At 45.8% G+C, this 23397-nt stretch overlaps 1 protein-coding gene across 1 annotated transcript in view; it reads right to left on the minus strand.

Moving 5' to 3' along the window:
• SP1 (Sp1 transcription factor) overlaps positions 1-20769 on the minus strand; it is a 66705-nt gene extending 45936 nt beyond the window's left edge. The window contains exons 1-3 of the mRNA XM_030198364.1: positions 20706-20769; positions 20022-20077; positions 18332-19754 (exon numbers count right to left, since the gene is read on the minus strand). Of these exons, the coding sequence (XP_030054224.1) occupies positions 18332-19754; positions 20022-20077; positions 20706-20712 (1486 nt within the window). The 5' untranslated portion in view covers positions 20713-20769. The remainder of the gene's footprint in view (positions 1-18331; positions 19755-20021; positions 20078-20705) is intronic.
• Between the last annotated feature and the right edge of the window lie 2628 nt (positions 20770-23397).

Consider the following 23397-nt stretch of genomic DNA (forward strand, 5'->3'; position numbering starts at 1 on the left):
AAAAGGCAGGTAGAGCTCCGAAGTCTCAATGTGTGGTTGAGACGATGGTGCAGGGATGAGGGATTTAGATTTGTTAGGAACTGGGCGACAATCTGGGAAAGGGGGAGACTGGGGTGAATGAAAAGCGACCACCACCAAGTCACAGATGCTTCTCTTCTTCCTCTCCAAAGTGGGACAAAATGCAGATGAATGCCAGGCTATCCTACTTCAGAAGCTTGTCAGAAAGCGATTTTGACACCTGGGCAACTAAGCACGTAGGACATGGGGGAAGCCACTGCTTCCCTTGAAACTGGAAGCATGGAATGTTGCTATTAATTGGGTTTGTGCCAGGTACACTGGGCTAGATGGGCCATTATCTGACCCAGTATGGCTATTATGTTCTTATGAACACACACATTCTGGTGCCTCTTTTTCTTCTTAAAAAGAAAGGAAGCTGGATTCAGCATGGGGCATGAAAACACGAAGCATACTTAACCCAGATAATATAGTACTGTTTATTTTAATATACTCAATCATCTATACTCATGCACAACTAGTTCTAAAAGACCACCCACAGATCAATTTTGCTAGGAATTTAGGAACACACACAAAATGGGGCTGAATTGGTCCAAACCAGAAACTTGGGAGCAGCATCTCAGTCATCAAGGTTTTAATCTACCGTGAATTTAGCAATACAGCTTGGATTTAGATTATCCCGGAGTACATTAAGCCCAAAAAAGAGAAAGGATTTTCAAAGAAGACTTTAAATGCGAGTTCCACACAGTCACATCTAAACCTGTCTTGCCCCCACTTGGAAAGTTAAATACATAAAATTGCAAACCTCCCCCCCAAGCCTAAGGGGCCAGGATGATGCCTGCAAGCAAAGCCACCACTGTTAGTATGGTGGCGGAAGAACATAACTTCTCCCACCCTGGACAGTGGCTTCACCTCAGCGGGGATGGAACTAAGCTGTGTACTAACATTTAAAAGGAGACAAAAGCAGTTTTTAGACTAGAACCTTGGGGGAGAGCCCAAGGTTCCCAGGGCCCTCGCTCCAAGTGCACAGAGTTTCCAGGTGCTTTTTGGCTAGGATCAGGCGACCCTCAGGGGGAGGAATGCTGGCTTCGGCCTAACCCCTGGTAAGCCTTTCCTCAGCTGAGAGGTGCCCAGCTCTACCACCGGCTGCCTTTCAGGTGCTGTGGAGGTCTTGCAGCTCATCTGCATATCCTTACAGCCTTCTCCGGGGTGACACCCAGGTCCACTCCGATCCACTCAGGGCCTCCGCTCTAGGTGCAGGGCATTTTTCTCTTTACATCTAATCTTCTTCCCAGTTGCTAAAGTACCTCAGTCATTTATGGCCCCCTATTCACATTCTCTTCCTAGCCCTGTCCCTTCCTAATCTTTTCCCTCACCCCCTACCTCTCTCCGCTACAGGAACTCACTGCCCATCCATCGACTTCATCACCTCACCTTCTCTCCTACCCTCTTCCTCCCTCTTGGCTTTTAATCTCCGCCTCTTTCTTCCGTCCATTTTGCCTTCCCCATTCCACCTAAATACCTCTCGCCTTCGACGCCTTCGTGGCCACACCTCTCCTACTCTCCTCCGCTCTCTTTTACTCCTTCTCTTACTCTCAGCCGGTGACATCAATCCCAATCCTGGCCCCCCTCACCAACTTTTATCCCAACTCTACAGATCTCACCGCGACCTCTCTAACCTCATCTCTATTTCTCTACTCCCCTCCTCTTCTCTGCCCTTCTCTTGCGCCCTATGGAATGCCCGCTCTATCTGTAACAAACTCGCCTATATCCAGGACCTCTTTATCTCGCGTCACCTCCATCTGCTCGCCATAACAGAAACCTGGCTCTGCCCTGATGACTCTGCTTCAGTCGCAGCCCTCTGCCATGGCGGTTATCTTTTTTTCACATACTCCTCGCCCTGCTGGCCGTGGGGGCGGTGTTGGACTACTTCTCTCTCCTCCAGATTTCAACCCCTTCTTCCACCTCAATCTCACTGTTTTTCCTCCTTTGAAGTCCACTCTATCCGCCTTTTCTCTCCTCTGCCTCTTCGAATAGCGGTCATTTATCGTCCCCCTGATAAGTCCCTTTCATCCTTTCTCAGTGACTTTGACGCCTGGCTTGCCTTCTTCCATGATCCTTCCTCCCCCTCTCTCATCCTTGGTGACTTTAATATGCCTGCTAATGATCCTTCCAACTCTTATATTTCCAAGTTACTCGCTTTAACATCCTCCTTTAATCTCCAACTATGCTCCACCTCCCCCACTCATCAAAATGGTCACTGTCTTGATCTCATCTTCTCCTCCAACTGTTCACCCTCTAGTTTCCTTGCCTCTGATCTTCCCCTCTCTGATCACCATCTTATAACTTTCACTCTTAAATCTCCTCCCTCCCAGTCCCGTCCTATCTTATCTAATTTATCTAGGAATCTTCACGATATTGACCCTTCATCTCTATCCTCCCATGTTTCAAACCTCCTCTCTATTGTGGCACCATCCACATCTGTCAACGAGGCTGTTTCTTCTTACAACAATACTCTATCCTCTGCCTTAGACACACTTGCACCTTTGATGACCCGCCCTGTAAGGCGTACAAAACCCCAACCTTGGCTGACTTCTAATATCCGCTACCTTCGTTCCTGTACCCGCTCCGCCGAACGCCTCTGGCGGAAATCTCGGGCCCTTGCTGACTTCCTACACTTTAAGTTCATGCTGACCTCCTTCCAATCTGCTCTTTAACGTGCCAAACAGGATTATTATATCCAACTGACCAACTCTCTTGGTCCTAATCCTCGACTTCTCTTCACCACATTGAACTCTCTCCTCAAGGTGCCCCCTCCCCAACTCCCCCTTCATTATCTCCTCAGACCCTTGCTGAATTCTTTCACAACAAGGTTCAAAAGATAAACCTTGCTTTCTCTACCTCACCACCTCTCCCTCCACTAGTCCGTTCCCCTCTCTCTCCTTCCCCTCATTCCCTTTCCTCAAGTTACTATTGAGGAAACTACACTTCTCCTTTCTTCCTCAAAATGTACCACCTGTTCCTCTGATCCCATTCCCACCCACTTTCTTAATGCCATCTCTCCTGCTCTTATTCCTTTTATCTGTCACATTCTCAGCCTCTCACTTTCCACTGCGACTGTCCCTGCTTCCTTTAAACATGCTGTGGTCACACCTCTCCTTAAGAAGCCTTCACTCGACCCTACTTGTCCCTCTAATTACCGACCCATCTCCCTCCTTCCTTTTCTCTCCAAATTACTTGAGCGTGCTGTTCACCGCCGCTGCCTTGATTTTCTCTCCTCACATGCTATTCTTGACCCACTACAATCTGGTTTTCGCCCTCTCCACTCAACCGAAACTGCGCTTACTAAAGTCTCCAATGACCTATTACTGGCTAAATCCAGAGGTCAATATTCCATCCTCATTCTTCTTGATCTTTCCGCTGCTTTTGACACTGTCGATCACAGCATACTTCTCGATACCCTGTCCTCACTTGGATTCCAGGGCTCTGTCCTTTCCTGGTTCTCTTCCTACCTCTCCCTCCGCACCTTTAGTGTTCACTCTGGTGGATCCTCTTTTACTTCTATCCCTCTGCCTGTCGGCGTACCTCAGGGTTCTGTTCTTGGTCCCCTCCTCTTTTCTATCTACACTTCTTCCCTTGGTTCATTAATCTCACCCCATGGCTTTTCCTACCATCTCTATGCTGATGACTCCCAAATCTACCTTTCTACCCCTCTCACCTTGCATCCAAACCAAAGTTTCAGCGTGCTTGTCTGACACTGCTGTCTGGATGTCTCAACGCCACCTGAAATTAAATATGACCAAAACCGAGCTTCTCATTCCCCCCCCCCCCCCCCCCCCCAAACCCACCTCCCCGCTCCCCCCGTTTTCTATTTCTGTTGATGGCTCTCTCATTCTCCCTGTCTCCTCAGCTCGAAACCTTGGGGTCATCTTTGACTCTTCTCTCTCCTTCTCTGCTCATATCCAGCAGATTGCCAAGACCTGTCGTTTCTTTCTTTACAACATCCGTAAAATCCGCCCCTTTCTTTCCGAGCACTCTACCAAAACCCTCATCCACACCCTTGTCACCTCTCGTTTAGACTACTGCAATCTGCTTCTTGCTGGCCTCCCACTCAGTCACCTCTCTCCCCTCCAGTCAGTTCAAAACTCTGCTGCCCGTCTCGTCTTCCGCCAGGGTCGCTTTACTCATACTACCCCTCTCCTCAAGACCCTTCACTGGCTCCCTATCCGTTTTCGCATCCTGTTCAATCTTCTTCTACTAACCTATAAATGTACTCACTCTGCTGCTCCCCAGTATCTCTCCACACTCGTCCTTCCCTACACCCCTTCCCGTGCACTCCGCTCCATGGATAAATCCTTCTTATCTGTTCCCTTCTCCACTACTGCCAACTCCAGACTTCGCGCCTTCTGTCTCGCTGCACTGCCAACTCCAGACTTCGCGCCTTCTGTCTCGCTGCACCCTACGCCTGGAATAAACTTCCTGAGCCACTACGTCTTGCCCCATCCTTGGCCACCTTTAAATCTAGACTGAAAGCCCACCTCTTTAACATTGCTTTTCTCGTAACCACTCGCCTCCACCTACCCTCCTCTCTTCCTTCCCGTTCACATTAATTGATTTGATTACTTTTTGTCTATTAGATTGTAAGCTCTTTGAACAGGGATTGTCTTTCTTCTATGTTTGTGCAGCGCTGCGTACGCCTTGTAGCGCTATAGAAATGCTAAATAGTAGTAGTAGTAGAGCCAGTAGTCCTCAGAAGCTGATTAGGAGTAACTTATCTTTAAAGGATATTATCAAAACAGGGAAGTCAGGGCATCCTGATAGGAAAGGTTGCAACAGTGGAGGAGTGGCCTAGTGGTTTGAGCACCGGTCTTGCAGTCCAGAGGTGGCTGGTTCAAATCCCGCTGCTGCTTCTTGTGATCTTGGGCAAGTCACTTAACCTTCCCTTTGCCTCAGGTACAAACTTAGATTGTGAGCCCTCCTGGGACAGAGAAATATCCAGAGTACCTGAATGTAACTCACCTTGAGCTACTACTGAAAAAGGTGTGAGCAAAATCTAAATAAATAAAAAAAGGCAAAAAGTAAGCCAGGAGCCTTTAAGGGGACAGCAAAGTAAAGACTACAAAATTATTTCTACCAGCTTGTAGATTAAAAAAAAAAAAAACCCACCAAAAAAAACCCATGCTTTGAAATGTCTGTATACAAATGCTAGAAACAGTATCCTATTTCCAACAGCTGCCAATTCAGGTCATAAAACCTGGCAGAAACCCAAATAGTAGCAACAACCCATGCTACCAATCCCAGGTGGCTTCCCTATGTCCACCTGAACAACAGACTATAGACTTTTCCTTCAGGGACTTGTCCAAACCTTTTTTAAACCCAGATACGCTAACCGCTTTAACCATATCTTCCGGCAGCGAGTTCCAGAACTGAACGTAATACTCAAGGTGAGGCCACACCATGGAGTGATAGAGGCATTATAATATGCTTGGTCTTATTTTACATTCCTTTCCTAATAATTTGTAGCATCCTGTTTGCTTTTTTGGCCACCACCACACTGAGCAGAAGGTTTCAGTGTATTGTCTACAACAACATCTAGATCTTTTTCTTGAGGGTCAACTCCAATGTGATAAGGTAGATAAAAATCGGAAAGGGGTGGCATTATATGCTAAAGAGGGAACTGAGTCTAACAGAATAAAAATTCAGTATGAAAAAACAATTATCATGGAACCCTTTGGAAGAAATCCCATGTGGGTGAGAAAGAGAATACTAGAATGCCTATACTACCAGCCGCCTAACCAGAACATCAGATGATGAAATGTTAACAGAAATTAGGAAATAGATCAAATTTGTCAACAGAGAGATTAAAGAAAAGGAAATCAGTAGGTAAGGTCTAATTTCTCCTTCCTTAGCGTCCCTCCGGACCGGACCAGAATTGGACTGATGGGAACTAACAAAGCAGTGCCCTTAAGGGAGGGACCCCAGCAACCCCACTGTGAGGACCCTATCCCTAAAAACCGCTCTCTCACAACATTGGACATCTAGCCTATAATGCTTAGAAAAGGAATGCAAGGAAGCCTAAGTCACAGCTTTACAAATGTCCACGGGCTGTACCAGAAATCTCTCCACCACTTTTGTCCATATTGATCACCCAACCTATGGATTACAACACTGCAATCACTCGGGTGGTGACCACTCGACTCTCTTCTGTTGCCGTCGCCCGAAATATGGATGCACTCAAATCCCCTCCTTCCGCAGGAACGCCGCCACCACCACCATGACCTTGAAAAAAGTGCGTGGGGCAGTGGCCATTCCGAAAGGAAGGGCCCGAAACTGGAAGTGCTGACCTAGCACCACAAATTTGAGAAATCTGTGATGGGGCTGCCAAATGGGAATGTGCAGGTAAGCTTCTCTCAAATTGAGAGCAGTCAAAACCTCCCCTGGTTGAACAGCAGCAATGACTGCCCTTAATGTCTCCAAGCAGAAGTGACGAACCCACAAAAACTGGTTTACTTTTCTGAGATCGAGAATAGGCCGAAAAGCCCCTCCCTTCTTTGGAACCACAAAGAAGATGGAGTACCAACCTGTGCGCCTTTTGAGAGGAGGAACAGGCATGATAGCCCCTATCCTTAGCAGGTCTCGCAAACACTGCAGAACCGCTATCCTCTTGGCCCACGCTGGAAGAAACAGAGAAAGCCGACCACCGATCTGCTCTCCTCCCGAGTGGACCTGCGCCCCTCCCCATCAGGGAGGCCCGAGGAGCCCCCTGATGTGAAGGGGGTCCAGTCGGACTCTTCTCGTTGCGAAAGGAAGAATGCTGCCCAAAACGAGGACACTGAAAGGCTGCGTTGGACCGCCTCGGGCGATACTGGCGCGTCCCTCTGAAACGTGGCATCGAGGCTCCTTTCTAGGTCTTCCCCAAAAAGCCATATCTGCAGCCCAATGACGGAGCCACAGAAGACGCCGAGAAGAAACGGCCAAGGCCATGAATTTGGAAGAAGCATGGACCAAATCATACAAGGCATCCGCCAAATACGCCAGCCCAATATCCATCAGCGACATCTGAGGAGTTCCCAGCATATCAGGCTCCGAAATAGAAGCGTTGGACCGCCTCGGGCGATACTGGCGCGTCCCTCTGAAACGTGGCATCGAGGCTCCTTTCTAGGTCTTCCCCAAAAAGCCATATCTGCAGCCCAATGACGGAGCCACAGAAGACGCCGAGAAGAAACGGCCAAGGCCATGAGTTTGGCAGAAGCATGGACCAAATCATACAAGGCATCCGCCAAGTACGTCAGCCCAATATCCATCAGCGACATCTGAGGAGTTCCCAGCATATCAGGCTCCAAAATCGAATCCATGACAGAATGTAGCCAACTGAGACAAGCTCTAACCGCAAAAGAACTACAAACGGAAGCTTGAAGTGTCAAAGCGGCCTCCTCAAGGGAAAATTAGGTTCTTACCTTGGTAATTTTCTTTCCTTTAGTCATAGCAGATGAAGCCATTACGTATGGGTTGTGTCCATCAACCAGCAGGGGGAGATAGAGAGCACTCAACTTTTCACAGTGCCTCATGGCCAGCTAGCTCCACTGCCTCTTCAGTATTTGAAGCTTCCAAAGCAGTGTGGCAAACCGCAATTGGAATAACATGAACTTTCCTCACAGCGAACGATGGCCGCTTAACAAGGGCATGAACTCAAAAAAGGAGGGAATGAACTCATCCTCTACTTTGTATAAAGGGAGGGAATCCTTGCATCCTCCCAAAACATGAACTGGAGGGAATGAACTCATCCTCCTATAACTATAACAAGAATCCTGAAGACGGTTTTCCGACTCCCCAAGGAAGGAATATAACTTCAAGAAACAAGAACAGCACCTGAAATCAGAATCACTGCAATACAGACCATCATACAGGGAGGGCTCATGGCTTCATCTGCTATGACTAAAGGAAAGAAAATTACCAAGTAATTTTCCCTTCCTTGTCATCAAGCAGATGAAGCCATTACGTATAGGATGTAACAAAGCAATCCCTAAATAGGGTGGGAACAAGCCACACCACGCGCTAGCACCTGTGCTCCAAAACGCGCATCCCTCCTGGACGCTGCGAAGAAAGCAGAGGCAAAAGAGGTAAATAAATTCACTCCGGAGGCTCAGATATGTGGGAAAGGCAGGGAAAGGCGAACCAATGTGCCTGCATCCACTGTGTGAGAAAGGACAGGGAAAAGCAAGCTAATGTCCACATCCACGGGGGCATGGGTAAGGCAGGGAAAGGGCTGACCTATGTGCCTTCAAAGTGAAGCTGCTATAGCCTCTAACACCCAGGCTAACAACTGGCAAGCCAGGAGCCACCCCCAGGCAGATTTTTGATGGAGCTCGAAGAAGCTGCAGCCACCCTGCTTGGGGAGATAGAGAATACTGAAGAGGCAGCGGAGCTAGCTGGCCATGAGGCACTGTGAAAAGTTGAGTGCTCTCTATCTCCCCCTGCTGGTTGATGGACATAACCCATACGTAATGACTTCATCTGCTTGATGACAAGGAAAGGCACGTTTTAAAGAGGCCTCTAGCCATTTGTCTTGCATATCCTTAAGTGCCACACCACCTTCCACTGGAAGAGTAGTCTTCTTAGTGACCGCCGTCACCAGGACATCCACCCTAGGTAGGGCAAACTACTCTAAACGGTCCGCTGAAACCGGATACAGCCTGGCCATAGCCCTGGCTACTTTAAGCCCCCCATCCGGATCCGCCCACTAGGCCGAAATCAACTCTTCAATAGCTTCATGTACCGGAAAGGCCTTAGAAGGTTGTCTGGTACTAGCCATTTTGGGGTTGACCGCCTGAGAAGCCGCAAACTCAGGGTCTTCTATATTCAGGGCTTCCAGCGCCTGAGAGATAAAGGAGGAAATCTCCTCCTTATGGAAAATCCTCATGGCGTAAGAGTCCTCCAGTTGGTCAGTGAGGACACTGTCCTCCACGTCCTATACCCCCGTCTGCTCCGAGAGAGCCACCACAGAGGAAGCTGCAGGCGACTGTATGCAGGACCCCTCCTCAGATCCTAAAGCCAGCCTAAGCTTTTTAAAGGAGGAGAAATCCTCTGGGGGAAAACCCCCAAATCTCTTGGTTAGCCTGAGACCCCGAGAGAATCAAAGGCCGAAGCTGTCACAGCCACGTTGGGGGGGGGGGGGGGGGGGGGGGGGGGGGGGGCAAGGCCCTTTTCAACAAAAACGCCTGGAGTAGCAAAATAAACTATGGCGAAACCCCTCCCCCGCAACAGAGGTCACAGCCATGGCACCTGCACCACCGCCCACAGTGCCTGATGCCTCCCCCCCACCCCCCCTCGACTCCCCTACCAGCGGAGAAGAAGCTTTGCCCAAAACCGCTACCGGAGCGCGAGGATCGCCAGGCTCCGGGCGGGAAAGCACGCTCTCGGAGGGGGGGGGGGGCACCACTCCATCGAGTCCCGCCAAATCAGCGCACCCCGCGCTGCAAAGGCCCGCTGCCGAACGCCGTTTCCCGCATTGGGAACAGCGTTTTACCGCTTCCACTGCCATCGCCCGCCCCCGAACAGGAACCCAGCAGGACTTAACCCGGACCGAGAAAGCGCAGGAACTGACAGCTGAGCCGAAGAAAAAAAAAACTCTCCCACTCCACTTCGAGGCTGGTTCAGACAAGCAGACAACAGAAAACAGGACTCGGACAGCAGTAACACAAACCTGTTCTCAGCAAAAACACTTACCTGTGCTTCTCTTTTAAATAAATTCTATGGTTCTCTTTTTTAGTGAGGAGACAGAAAAACAGGGAAGGAAAAGAACAGCAAAAGCCTGTTCAGAGGGAATTTGAGGTGCAGCAGGGACCTAGCAACTGCGTATGCTACCAAAGGGGACACCACCAGCCCGCCACCCCCAGCTCAAATTGGCTACCGGCCCAGGAGCTGAAGAAAAAGCTGTCCACCACCTGCTGAGATAGAGACATACTAACTGAGAAAGGAGCTGGCCCATCTGACATCACCACCTTTAGTTTATCTCTATCTCCACCTGCTGGTAGGCGGACTTAACCCACTAGTTCCTGGATTCATCTGCTGCAAGTGACAAGGAATATACTGTTACACTTATTAGGCCACTTTGGTATCAAGTGGAACTGTCAAAGTGGTTCCACTGTTTCCTAATATCAAGATCCTACCAAGTAAAACAATCAGGTCATCATATCTCCTCACCCTGGGACCCTATATGTGGGGTTCCACAAGGCTCTCGTTTATCACCCATAAAGATATAGTAGAACTGCATGAAAATAAAGGGGATGGAGCGACTTCCCTAAGAGGAAAGGCTAAAGTAGCTAGGGCTCTTCAACTTGGAGAAAAGATGACTGAGCGGAGATATGATAGAGGGCTATAAAATAATGAGAGCATGGAACAGGTAGACGTGAATCGCTTGTTTACTCTTCCCAAAGATACTAGGACTAGGGGCCACGCAATGAAGCTACAAAGTAGTAAATTTAACATGAATCGTAGAAAATATTTCTTCACGCAATGTGTAATTTAACTCTGGAATTTGTTGCCAGAGAATGTAGTAAAAGCGGTTACCTTAGCGGGGTTTAAAAAAAGGTTTGAATGGCTTCCTAAAGGAAAAGTCCATAGACGATTATTAAAATGGACTTGGGGAAAATCCACTGCTTATTTCTAGGATATAACAAAATGTTTAAACACACATGAATACAAGTGTATTGCTTCTTCAGCTTATTGAGAGTGGAGTAGTCTCATATGTAACACACGATAAAGATTATTTGATTTTTCACCCAATGACTGGGTGTATTATCTGTGTGTATTGTCTAATCATTGACTGAGTAATGCTGCAGTTGCACTTGAGACTGTTACTTGAACTGGTGACTCCCCCTTGAGAAAGTAACCACGAAACGGGGACCTGTCGGGGTTTTAAGAGCACCAACTTGTTCAAGCTAAGTGCTACATAAAATTAGATGTTAGCATATTGACAAACAGAAATATATCTTTATATATAAGATTAGCAAAGGGTGGTGGAGGTTCAGTCAATGATTAGACAATACACACAGATAATACACCCAGTCATTGGGTGAAAAATCAAATAATCTTTATCGTGTGTTACATATGAGACTACTCCACTCTCAATAAGCTGAAGAAGCAATACACTTGTATTCATGTGTGTTTAAACATTTTGTTATATTTTGATGCTCGACAGAGCACAGGCACAATTGTTTATTTCTAGGATAAGCAGCATAAAATGTATTGTACTGTTTTGGGATCTTGCCAGGTACTTGTGACATGAACTGGCCACTGTTAGAAACAGGATGCTGGGCTTGATGGACCTTCGGTCTGTCCCAATATGACAATACTTATGTACTTATATTCAATATCATGATGGCATCCACTGGCTTACTTACTGGAGGCTCATGGATTTAATTCCTTCATCTATGCTGTTATCACCATTTATATCCCCTTCAAAAGGGAATCACTAGAAATTACACACAATATTAAAACTAGTCTAGATCTGATGGAATCTTGGGCACCAAGTTTCAAACTCAAATTAAATCAGGAAAAGACTACCAACCCACTTTATAAAAAACCTTCATTATTGACATCATATGCCTTAGAACAATCAAAAAAAAGTCCTGACCAACACCACTGACCAGCATTTATCATTCGAAGCTCAAGTCTCAAAGATGGTCTTCAGCATCTTCCTTAAACTACTACTACTTAACATTTCTAAAGCGCTACTAGGGTTACGCAGCGCTGTACAATTTAACATGGAAGGACAGTCCCTGCTCAAGGAGTTTACAATCTAAAAGACAGGTGTACAATCTAGAGACAAGTGTACAATCTAAAAGACAAGTGTAGAGTCAATCTGATAGGGCATACTATATTTCTCGAAGGTTAGGTGCCGAAGGCAGCATTGAAGAGGTGAGTTTTAAGCAGAGATTTGAAGATGGGTAGGGAGGGGGCTTGGCGTAAGGGTTGAGGAAGATTGTTCCGGGCATAGGGTGAGGCAAGGCAGAATGAGCAGAGCTTGGAGTTGGCAGTGGTGGAGAAGGGTACTGAAAGGAGGGATTTGTCCTGTGAGCGGAGGCTACGGGCGGGAACATAGGGGGAGATGAGGGTAGAGAGGCAGTGAGGAGCCGCAGACCGGGTGCATTTGTAGGTAAGGAGGAGAAGCTTGAATTGTATGCGGTATCTGATCGGAAGCCAGTGGAGTGACTTGAGGAGAGGGGTGATATGAGTATATCGGTTCTGGCGGAATATAAGACGTGCGGCAGCGTTCTGAACGGATTGAAGGGGGGATAGATGGCTAAGTGGGAGGCCGGTGAGGAGTAAGTTGCAGTAGTCGAGAGGTAATGAGAGTGTGGACGAAAGTTCGGGTGGTGTGCTCAGAGAGGAAAGGGCAAATTTTGCTGATGTTGAAGAGGAAGAAGCGACAGGTCTTGGCAGTCTGTTGGATATACGCAGAGAAGGAGAGGGAGGAGTCGAAGATGACTCCGAGGTTGCGGGCAGATGGGACAGGGAGGATGAGGGTGTTATCAACAGATAGAGAGTGGAGGAAGAGGAGAAGTGGGTTTAGGTGGAAAGACGAGGAGCTCGGTTTTGGACATGTTCAGCTTCAGGTGGCGGTTGGACATCCAGGCAGCAATGTCGGATAAGCAGGCCGATACCTTGGCCTGGGTCTCGGCGGTGATGTCTGGTGTGGAGAGATATAGCTGGGTGTCATCAGCATAAAGATGATACTGAAAACCATGAGATGAGATCAGTGAGCCTAGGGAAGAGGTGTGGATTGAGAAGAGAAGGGGTCCAAGGACAGATCCCTGGGGAACTCCAACAGATAGTGGGATGGGAGTGGAGGAAGATCCATGAGAGTGTACCCTGAAAGTGCAGTGGGAGAGATAAGAGGAGAACCAGGAGAGGACAGAGCCTTGGAACCCAAAAGAGGACAGTGTGGCAAGAAGTAAATCATGATTGACAGTGTCAAACGCAGCGGATAGATCGAGGATGAGGATGGAATAGTGGCCTCTGGATTTGGCGAGGAGCAAGTCGTTGCAGACTTTAGAGAGTGCTGTTTCTGTCGAGTGAAGAGGGCGAAAACCGGATTGAAGTGGATCGAGGATGGCATGAGAGGAGAGAAAAATCAAGGCAGCGACTGTGAACGGCGCGCTCAAGTATTTTGGAGAGGAAGGGTAGGGTCAAGTGATGGTTTTTTTAGGAGAGGTGTGACTATGGCGTGCTTGAAGGTGTCAGGGACAGCTGCAGTGGAGAGAGAAAGGTTAAGGATGCGACAGATGGAGGGGGTGACAGTATGGGAGATGGTGTTAAGTAGGTTGGTGGGGATGGGATCGGAGGAACAGGTGGTGCATTTCGAGGAGGAAAGAAGGCAAGAGCTTTTATCCTCGGTGATCTCAGGAAAGGAGGAGAAAGAGGCCATGGTTGGTTGGTTGTTGGATGGGGCTACAGGCTGAAGAGGAGGTGGTGGCTTGGTAGTGAACTCAAGGTTAAAAAGTTAAAAAGGTTGCGTCCTTTCTTTCCAAGCTCCACACTTCGTACTATCACTCAATCTCTGGTACTTTCCAAATTTGATTATTGTAATGTCATATATGCGGGTATTAATATCTCACTCCTTAAAATACCGCTGTCCGCGTTGTATGCGGTGCTCCTCACTTTGAGAAGGCTTCTCCTCTTTTGTTAAAACTTCATTGGCTTCCCAAAAACACAAGGATCACCTTTAAAATATGTGGGACTGTTTATAGAAACATGATGATGGCAGATAAAGACCATATGACCCATCCAGTCTGCCCATCCTCTGTAACCCCTAATTCTTCCTGTTCCTAAGCGAACCCACAAATCATATATGGTTTATCACCCTCCGATATGCAACAATATACAGAATACCTCATGCTCCATTATCCAAACTGCAAAGGCCTTTCTTACAAATCAATCCTTGTTGCAGGCTTCACATATCAGAGTACGAAACTTTGGAATTCTCTACCCAAGCAATTAAGGTACTTAGAAGATTTTCTGAGATTCCATAAATTACTAAAGGCTTTTCTATTAAGTACATATCTATCAAAAGACAAACCAATGTTGCCATCTCTCTTATATATTTCAACATAACCAATACTCTAGCCTAGCTTCATGATAAAACACTATGTTAAAATGTTATAATTATCTGACAATTATATTTTTATATGATTTTTTTTATTATTGAATGTAAGCCAAATTGAACCTGAGCTTGTTTGGGATAATGTGGGATACAAATGTCATAACAATAATCCTTTCCAAACCTGAGCTCAAGCTAAGCTACATTCCGGTATGCTAGGTACATATTTTGAGGCAGGTGGGGGCGAGTCTAGTGGCTCTTATTTCCTCTTCCTTGAATGACTCAGGATACTGCACAGGCAGTCTTCATAAATTCTGGGAAGGAGGAGTTTCACTCATCATTCATTGGCGACACCTATTATAGTGTATGGCTTCTGGCCAAGAATGGTCACCAAAATGACTAACAAGCTCATTTTCAAAGCACTTAGCCTCCCAAAGTTCCATAGAAACCTATGGAACTTAGCCTCCCAAAGTGCTTTGAAAATATGCCTCTAAGTGAGCTAAAGTGAATGTAATGGTGTAAATCCTCCTTCCACAGGATACTTGTGAGTAGACAAGAAAATAAAAACCTTCAGATACGGGGCACAATGACTACATAATTTTGAAGTTCAAGAAGGTATATATATTGCTTTTCACCACAGACTAATCTTATTTCTTCTCATAACACACCTGATACCTACGACACAAGGCTAGGCTTTAACTATGCCTGTTAACAAAAGCTGCTGGGTAACAGTGACTAAACAGACAGACAAGAGAGGTTAGGCAGGTCCTACCAGTAGAACACATCCACGTGAATAGTGAAGTGATGAACACTACACCGTTTACAATATAATGTATTCCATCCACTGATGAAGAAAGCATGCCTTCATCCAAGGCACAACATTAACAGCAAGCCATAACAGAACAATTAGGGTTTTTTTTCATGAGTCAATTTCAGAAATACATTAAAGACATATCTTGATTGTAATAACCTCACAACCAATTAAAAGCAGGGGGCAGGTGATGCAAGCTAAAACCATAAGCTTAAGAGGACATCAGATAAACACATGAAAACATGCTTATCTCCAAGGGCACATGTATATGTTAAGTATGTGTTAGTAGCAGAATCAATATTTTGCCCAGACATACTGGAAACCGGAGGAGCATGTGTATATCAAACACATATTCTGCTCATTAAAGGTATGTAAGTTTCTACAGCTAAGTGCATTACCCATCATCTCCCTGCTGTGGCATCTCCCTCTTAACCCTGCATTCACCTCTTCATCCTTCTGCAGTTTTCTTTTTTCAATTGATCCACCCCTCGATAAAACAAGAAAAAGTTGCAGGCGCTTCATATTGCACAAAAGAGAAAACAGGTATGAAAACCCTCACTAATGCTAGCCGCAGGATGAGCCATCTACTCCTCCCTCAGACCATGCACTAAAGCCCAAGTTTAGAAAATTATGCACTTTCTTTGATCCAAGTTTAAAAGCTAATACCTTCATTACCACTGAGCTGATGACTATTCGAGTCTTTACTGAGTTTTCTAGCAGGCTATAGTCTTTTCTGAATAGGCCAGCCATAACAGCACAAAAGAAGCACTAAGCTGCTGCGTGTTTTGGGGTGCCAGTGGCCGACACTGTCTGCTAACTGCAAGTTCTGTAGCAATCCTAGTGAAAATGTGTGCACTCATATAGTTGGGTCTATATGTCTCAGGCTGCACAGGACACCTGCAGCATACTAAGGCAAATCACTACACTAGCATTGCTGGCTATTTAAATTATTGCAGAACTTTGTTATTAGCAATGGTGAGCTGAAATTCCAATCAAGGCATTCAATGGTATCCTTTACTATCTATAGTGTATTATAAGCAGAGAAAATGACCTCATCAGTCCAAGCTAGGCGTTACTACGCTTCATGTGCTCGAACGCCAGCAATCTTTGGACTCCGTTATAATCCTCGGTCATGAAAAAACTCTGCTCACTATCTTTATTTAATATCAAACATTGGAAAAAGTATTTAATGTTACTTAGCTTTTTAATCTTGCCCTACGGGGCTCTCCGTTTCGCTATATATAATAAGCTTCTTCAGGGGGCCAAGCAACTTTTTGGCTAATCACGATATCTCATAACATGGCGTTTCTGCTCCTATGACTCCGGTCATAGCAGAAACGCCATGTTATGAGATATCGTGATTAGCCAAAAAGTTGCTTGGCCCCCTGAAGAAGCTTATTATATATAGCGAAACGGAGAGCCCCGTAGGGCAAGATTAAAAAGCTAAGTAACATTAAATACTTTTTCCAATGTTTGATATTAAATAAAGATAGTGAGCAGAGTTTTTTCATGACCGAGGATTATAACGGAGTCCAAAGATTGCTGGCGTTCGAGCACATGAAGCGTAGTAACGCCTAGCTTGGACTGATGAGGTCATTTTCTCTGCTTATAATACACTATAGATAGTAAAGGATACCATTGAATGCCTTGATTGGAATTTCAGCTCACCATTGCCATTATAGTGATATTTTCTTGCTGAAATTGTGTCCAATTAGATTTTTTAGAACTTTGTTATTAGACATAATGATGGATGCTGGAGAAATGCTCTTCATATAAGACTAAGTACAGAAGAGAAAGACAAAAAGACTTGTCCGAAAGGGAAGAAATTTTGCAGGTGGTCAAGCTTTGTAGCTAGCAATGTGTCCAGAATAACTGTGCAGATCAGATGGTCCTGTTTTGCCATTATTCCCTACGTTACAATGCAAATGGGTTAGGCAATGTGGTTAAAAAGTCCTAAAAAATATCTATCAAAAAATAAAGTTTGGATGTGCACAGTTTTAGTCATGTATTTAAAAACATCTGAACTGGTCTTTTTTACCAGATGGCAGTACAGAAGTAAACCCCCTCCTGGCACCTGTGTGGACATGAATAGGAATAACTGGTGATACTGCAGCGTTCTCAAGATACTAGAGATCACGTAGTAAACAGTTTGGCCGAAAAAAAAAAAACAACCCTCATTTAAAAAATTTCAATAAACTTGTTAACCCAATATCTGAACACTCTTGGCCTCCAACCAAAACGACCATAACAGACCACTGCAAAGAAATGTCAGGCATTCAAACTAACCACACAAAAATATACTCACCAACTAAAGACTCAACACTCACATAATACTAAATGATTGTGAAAACTCTGCAATTTTTAGAAACAATCAAGGACCTATTGGGTTATTAGTACTGCAGGTAGATATAAATACAATCATAGAAATGTAATTGTGTGTAAACATTCTTTTAAACGTATCAGCTAGATACCCAACCATACAAAACTATATTCTTTATAGCCTTGAGGTTAACTGTGCAAAGCAAATATTCTATCCTGGAAATCAAGTCTTGGTATTTTCAAATGGAAGTCACATCCAAGACCACAAAAAAAAAAAAAAGAGAGACCAGGAAATGTGCATGGACGGCAGAACATGAATGAATGAAAATACCAAAACATTCTTTACAGGATTTGCTTTTCATTATGCCCACAGACAGCAAAGAAACACATTGTAGAATGACACGCGTGATTAAAATTTGCAAAAAAAGCACAAATTATTCAACTGATAGAACCTTTTCTACAAAGTAGAAAGAAAAAAAGTCACCAGAAGAATTCAAGTATTAACCCCCCCCCCCCCCCTCCAGATCAAAGCCACCATCATCATTACCTTTGAATCATCTACAAGGCAAGCTTCATCAGAAGCACATACAGGAGACGGGGAGGGGGGGGGGGGGGGAGGAAACAAGTGTACCTATTGTGTCTTTCAGAACATAACAACAGCTTATTAATTAATATGCAGAATACAAATTGTAAACCAGGCTGGCCCCACATGGGTACTGCATTGCACTCAGGCTTAGACCATTAATGGTCCCTCCTGTCCTACAAAGGATGCTGCAAGTACATACTGGAGAAGGGTCCTCAGCACCACACAAATGTGCTGCAGGTGGAGGGGAGTGACAAAGCGAGAAAATGGAGGTGTGCTGGAGGAGGTAAACAGGGTCTAGGGTCACAGCTTCCCAAACTGTGGGTCGGAAAACCCAAATAGGGTCACAAAACCCATACTTTCAGTTACAACCTGAATGAGATCTCCATAGCTGCACCATTATTCTGCATCACCAGGTCAGACAACTTACTTTGCCACTATCATGGTGTCTTGGCCACAAAATGATTGATAAGCACTGGACTAGGTTAACCTAACAACTTACCACCAGTATTGGCTATGGTGAGTGGAACTCCCTGTAACTGATGAACTTGAATTCCCGATGCTCCCAGGGCACCGAGGTTGATAGTCTGAAGACCTGGCAAAGAGGACAGTTGAGCTGCATTTAATGTAACAGTTCCTGTGGGCACTGATGTGAGTGTTGTGTTGCTCCCCGTCTGGCCCAAAGACACTCCTTGCATTGGGGTCAAGGTGATTGTCTGAGCTTGAGGATTCTGGACCTGGAGATTCTGCAGCTGGATAGTCTGCCAGCTAACCTGCCCATTGGGCCCCACTGTTGGTGTCCTTATGATAATTGGACCAGAATTAGGGACCGCTTGAATCTGTAGGTTTTGAAGGGCATCCTGTGAAATGGCTTGAGTAGTAAACTGACTTGATAATGGAGCTGCTTGCAGTGTTTGGATGGCTTGCCCCCCTTGCACTATTTGAGGCTGTATAAGGATCTGTTGCTGCTGCAGATTTTGATCTCCATCTTTCTGCTGGGTTGCCACACTGCTCTGCTGGAGCTGTACAGTATCACTGCTTGAAGTCTGAAGTCCACCAGATCTCTGAGGGGTCTGAGCTTGAACATTTGTTCCCATGGTACCAGCAGCTGAAAAATTCATAATACCCATATTGCTGGTGGTGGCTGTGGTTGAAAAACTATTAGCATTTGTGAAAAAAGTGCCTGAATTGGCACTGGATGTTGACAGCGGGGTACCAGAGGTCACAGGTTGGGAGCTGCTATCTTGAGAACTGCTGGTACTGCTTAAAGTGACTGCCTGGGAACTAGGTGACAAGGTTGCTGCAACACTGTTTACAGGCAGCAGTGTAATATTGCCATTTAAGGCCACTGGGACATTTGCCAGATATGGAGTCTGGCCAGAAAGGACATTATTGGCAATGCCTACTCCCTGGATTGGGACGGCTTGTTGGAGTAAGTTTGGCATAGCTGCTATAATATTTCCTGTACCCGCTCTATTGGTGGTGATAATTTGTTGGTTTGTCCCAGGGATGATCTGAAATTGTCCTGATGCATCCTGCTGGACATTAACTTGAGTTGGTGCTGTGGTAAACTGCAATTGCTGCCCATCCACAGTTTGAAACTGTGGGATCACCTGGTACTGGATATTTGGCATAACTCCTGGCAGACTTGCCAGGACCTGCTGGTTCTGTACGCTGGGAGCCGTGGCCACCACATACTGGCCAGGGGTGGACCGAGTCTTTGAAGATGTCAAATCTCCACTACTCTGCTCCTTGGAAGTAGCAGTGGCTGCTAGAATTTGCCAGCCATTGGCTGCCTGGGCAATCTGAGCATTGGACAAATCCAGTTCCGCTGAGCCTTGTCCTTGGGAATTACTGGCATTCTCGGGTGGTTCAATCCTGCTGCATGTAGCTGCCAACAGAGCCAAGGGGGACGGCTGGGAGTCCTAAGAAGAAAAATAAAAGGGGCGAGACAAGCACAAAGAGGAGGGATTAGAGGCAAGCCCGACGGCCTAGTGGGAAGTACAAGGGAAAAAAAAAGAGCGAGAAATGAGAGGGATGGGAGAGTGTGTGTAGCCAAATCAGGCACATAAACACCCCCTTTCCAACCCCTTTTAGAAAAAAAAAATCAAGAAAGAGAGAGGGAGAATGTAAAACCTGCCCCTTCGGGCAGAAGCCATGTGGCAGGGTAAGCCCCGGCCATGCTTTCTCACCTGGCCCTGACCGGAGCTCCGGGGCTTCGCCGACATTTCTTCTGAGTGATCCTGATCTGGAAGTTAAAAAATAAAAATAAAACTGTAGAACTATGAAAAATAAAAAAAAATCCCACTCATCTCTCCAAGGTTGAAGCCTAAGAGGAAACAGCAGCTTAATAAAGGCGGCAGCAGCGAGCACAAACTTTGTAGAAACTTCCGCCCGCTCAGGCCCAGCCCAGCCGGATACTTGTTGCCTCTTCTAATTCGCCTTTGACATTAATCGCGACCCTTCCCCAATCAAAGTAAAATTAAATAAATAAGAGAGAAAACGAGTGCTGGCGGTGCGGAAACGGGAAAGCGACCTGAACCTGCGGGAGTGGGGGAATTCGAGCGGGAACGAGCCCCTCCATACTCCACTGCCCAGGTCGAGGGTGGGGTCCCCCCAGGCCGATCCCTCCTCAGGTACTGAACGCTGTTGTTGTTATTGTTTTGGTTGGGGGAGGGCCGGGGGAGGGGGCGGAAGGCGTGAGGGGAGCGGTCGCCACTCTTGGTCCCGTCCCGCCGCGGAGTATCGGGGGCAGAGTCCGTCCCACATTCTCCCTCGGGGTGGGGTTGATGGGGGCGCGCACCCGGGGGCGGTGTAGGGGGTGCGCACTCTTGTTGCCGCTGCCGCCCCCCCACCCCTCCGGGGCCGGTCCTTACCGCTCATCTCTGACTGGTCGTGGAACGTCGCTCAGCCCTCGCCACTGACATCAACTTGGCAAGCAAAGGGCCGCCCGAAACCGCTCCGCCGCAGGGGGCGGAGCGAGATCAAGAGGGGGTGGTGGTTGACAAGCCAGCTGACCACTCCCGCCGGGGGACGCCTCCGCCCCGCCCAATAGGAAGGCAGGGAGGAGGCGGGACAGGGTCTGAGCGACGTGCTGGCGAGGCGGGCAGCTCCACCCATTCTGGTGGGGGTAGGAGCGGTGGTGAGGGGGAAGGGGTGGCAGGAATTTAGAAACAAGTTTCCGCCTTCACGGCTCTTTGCGATTATTGACACGAGGAACAGCCAATTAGAAGTAGAGAAAGTGATGGAGGGGAAGGCTGACTTCGAGCAACCAATAGGTGAAACGTATAGGCAGGGAATAAGACATACAGGGGACGGGTGGAATTTTGTTTGGTTGGGTTTCAGTGATGGGAGGGGTGGGTGAGTGAGGCGCCATTTGCTGGAGTTTACTAGTAGCTAGTGTGGCTAAAATGAGAGGCCGCGTCTGGGAACGGTATGGTGGTGGTGTTCAGCTTAGGTTTTATTTTAGTGGCTATTAAAATACTGTAAATGAGGGGTGAGGCTCCCACTTGTATTCAGTGTTTCTGTCCTAGTCTTGCATAGCTGAGCTAATTGAAATCATACGGTTTCTCCCACTCAGCTTTCTCGGAAAACTTTCTATTTTAAGTTACGAAAAAGTAACCATATGTAATCGTAATTTTTCAAAAGTTGCATTATAGGTAGCTTAACTTTTTCTTCCTAGTTTTTGAGCTTGTGTACCTTTTTAGTTTCATTTTCCTATTTTTTTTAAATAAAACATTATTTTTCAGATGCTTTCCTCTTCTCTCAAAGATTAGGCAAGACTAGGTAGTCGCCTAGGGCAGCAGTTTCTTTTTATTTGGGGGGAGCAAAGAAAAACAGTAGTTAAAACAAAATGATAGCCACATAAACTCAAAGAACCATCAACGCATACTTTTAATAATAAACTAATGTAAGCAGATTCCTTTTTAATGGACCGATGCTGTTTTTACCTCGGGAGGGAGGTTTTAACCTCCAGCATGTAGTCAAAAATGTATTATTGTTAGTCAAATCAAAAGGTATGCCATTCTTTTGTTATTCTTTGACCTTTCGTTTTTTTCTAATTTATTTTTCAGTGGAACGTGGCTGTCTGGCTCTTTATTCCCTCTTCTTGCCCTTTTCCTACCTTTTCAGCCTTACTATTTCATTGCCCTTGGCACCTCCAGCCTCTTCCTGTCTATAGGTAACAAGAGAAGAGGATGGAAAGGCACATGATCTAAGGACACGGATCTTTTCTCTTTGTTTACATACTTCCTTATCTGGTGTTTTGTTGTCCTGGGTCTCTTTAGGTAACTGCAAGACAAGTGGGGCTGGGGAACGTATAATGGCCTAGGAGACTGATCGAAGAGTGAGCACATATTTTAGAATAAAAATGGCCTAAGTAAGCACATTGATAGAATTTATGTAAAGGTGCAGCTACAAAGGTTAACAGTGTACACATCACTTGTGGATGTTTAAAACTATCATCTTGGAAATCCAGACCAGTTGTTAAGGCAAAAGGAAGGCCAAACGACAACTAGCATGGTTAAAAGGTGAGATGAAAGAGATTATTGTAATCAAATTACATCTTAAATAGGGGTCAAGCACTGTTCATAAATGGTTATAGGTAAATAAGAAATGACCAATAAACAGAACAATGTAAGGACTAAAAAACAGAAATCCTGATATAAAATATAAATATATAAATATGACTAATATAAATTATACATGACAAAATTATTCATGGATGTAAATAAGACATTAGTGCAAATTATAATAAAAATAATACAATATCAAATACAAATTGTGTAAAACTACTTGTGCTGAATATACGGTATATAAAAGAAAACTGAGTCAATGGAATTTAAATGTTAAGGAGATTATGCATAAAAACATAAGTAATACTTAAAAAGCTTTGTCTGTATTATGGTTTTATGGATAATCTCAATAACAGTGCTTGACCCCTGAGGCAGGCAGTTTTATCTGCTGAAACATGGCCCCATGTCAGGTCCTACTACTACTTATCATTTCTGTAGTACTACTAGATGTACACAGCACTGTGGTGCTTGCTTAATACGGACTGTTTTTGACATCAAAGTTCACCCACTGTTATTTTCTACTTCTGTCTTGCTGCTATTTTGGATTCTGCCAGGTACTTGTGACCTGGATTGGCCACTGTTGGAAGCAGGATACTGGGCTACATGGATCATCTGTTTGCCCTTATATGGCTATTCTTATGTTCCTAACCTGGAAGGTGTATTAGGGCAGAACAACAAACTAAGCATTAGCATATCACCTGGACCGGGTGGTGTACATTGCAGAGTATTGAAAGAACTGAAAAATGAAATGGCTCATCTATTAGTAACCTGTTTAAATCACCCACAGTGCCTGAAGTTGGAGGGTGGCTAATATGCCAGTTTTTAAAAAGGGGTTCCAGAGGTGATCCTGGAAACTATCAGATCAGTGAGCATGACAGGAACTGAGTTCAATTCCCACTTCAGGCACAGGCAGCTCCTTGTGACTCTGGGCAAGTCAATTAACCCTCCATTGCCCCACGTAAGCCGCATTGAGCCTGCCATGAGTGGGAAAGCG

The sequence above is a fragment of the Microcaecilia unicolor genome, chromosome 3, assembly GCF_901765095.1.
Source record: "Microcaecilia unicolor chromosome 3, aMicUni1.1, whole genome shotgun sequence".
Lineage (NCBI taxonomy): Eukaryota > Metazoa > Chordata > Amphibia > Gymnophiona > Siphonopidae > Microcaecilia > Microcaecilia unicolor.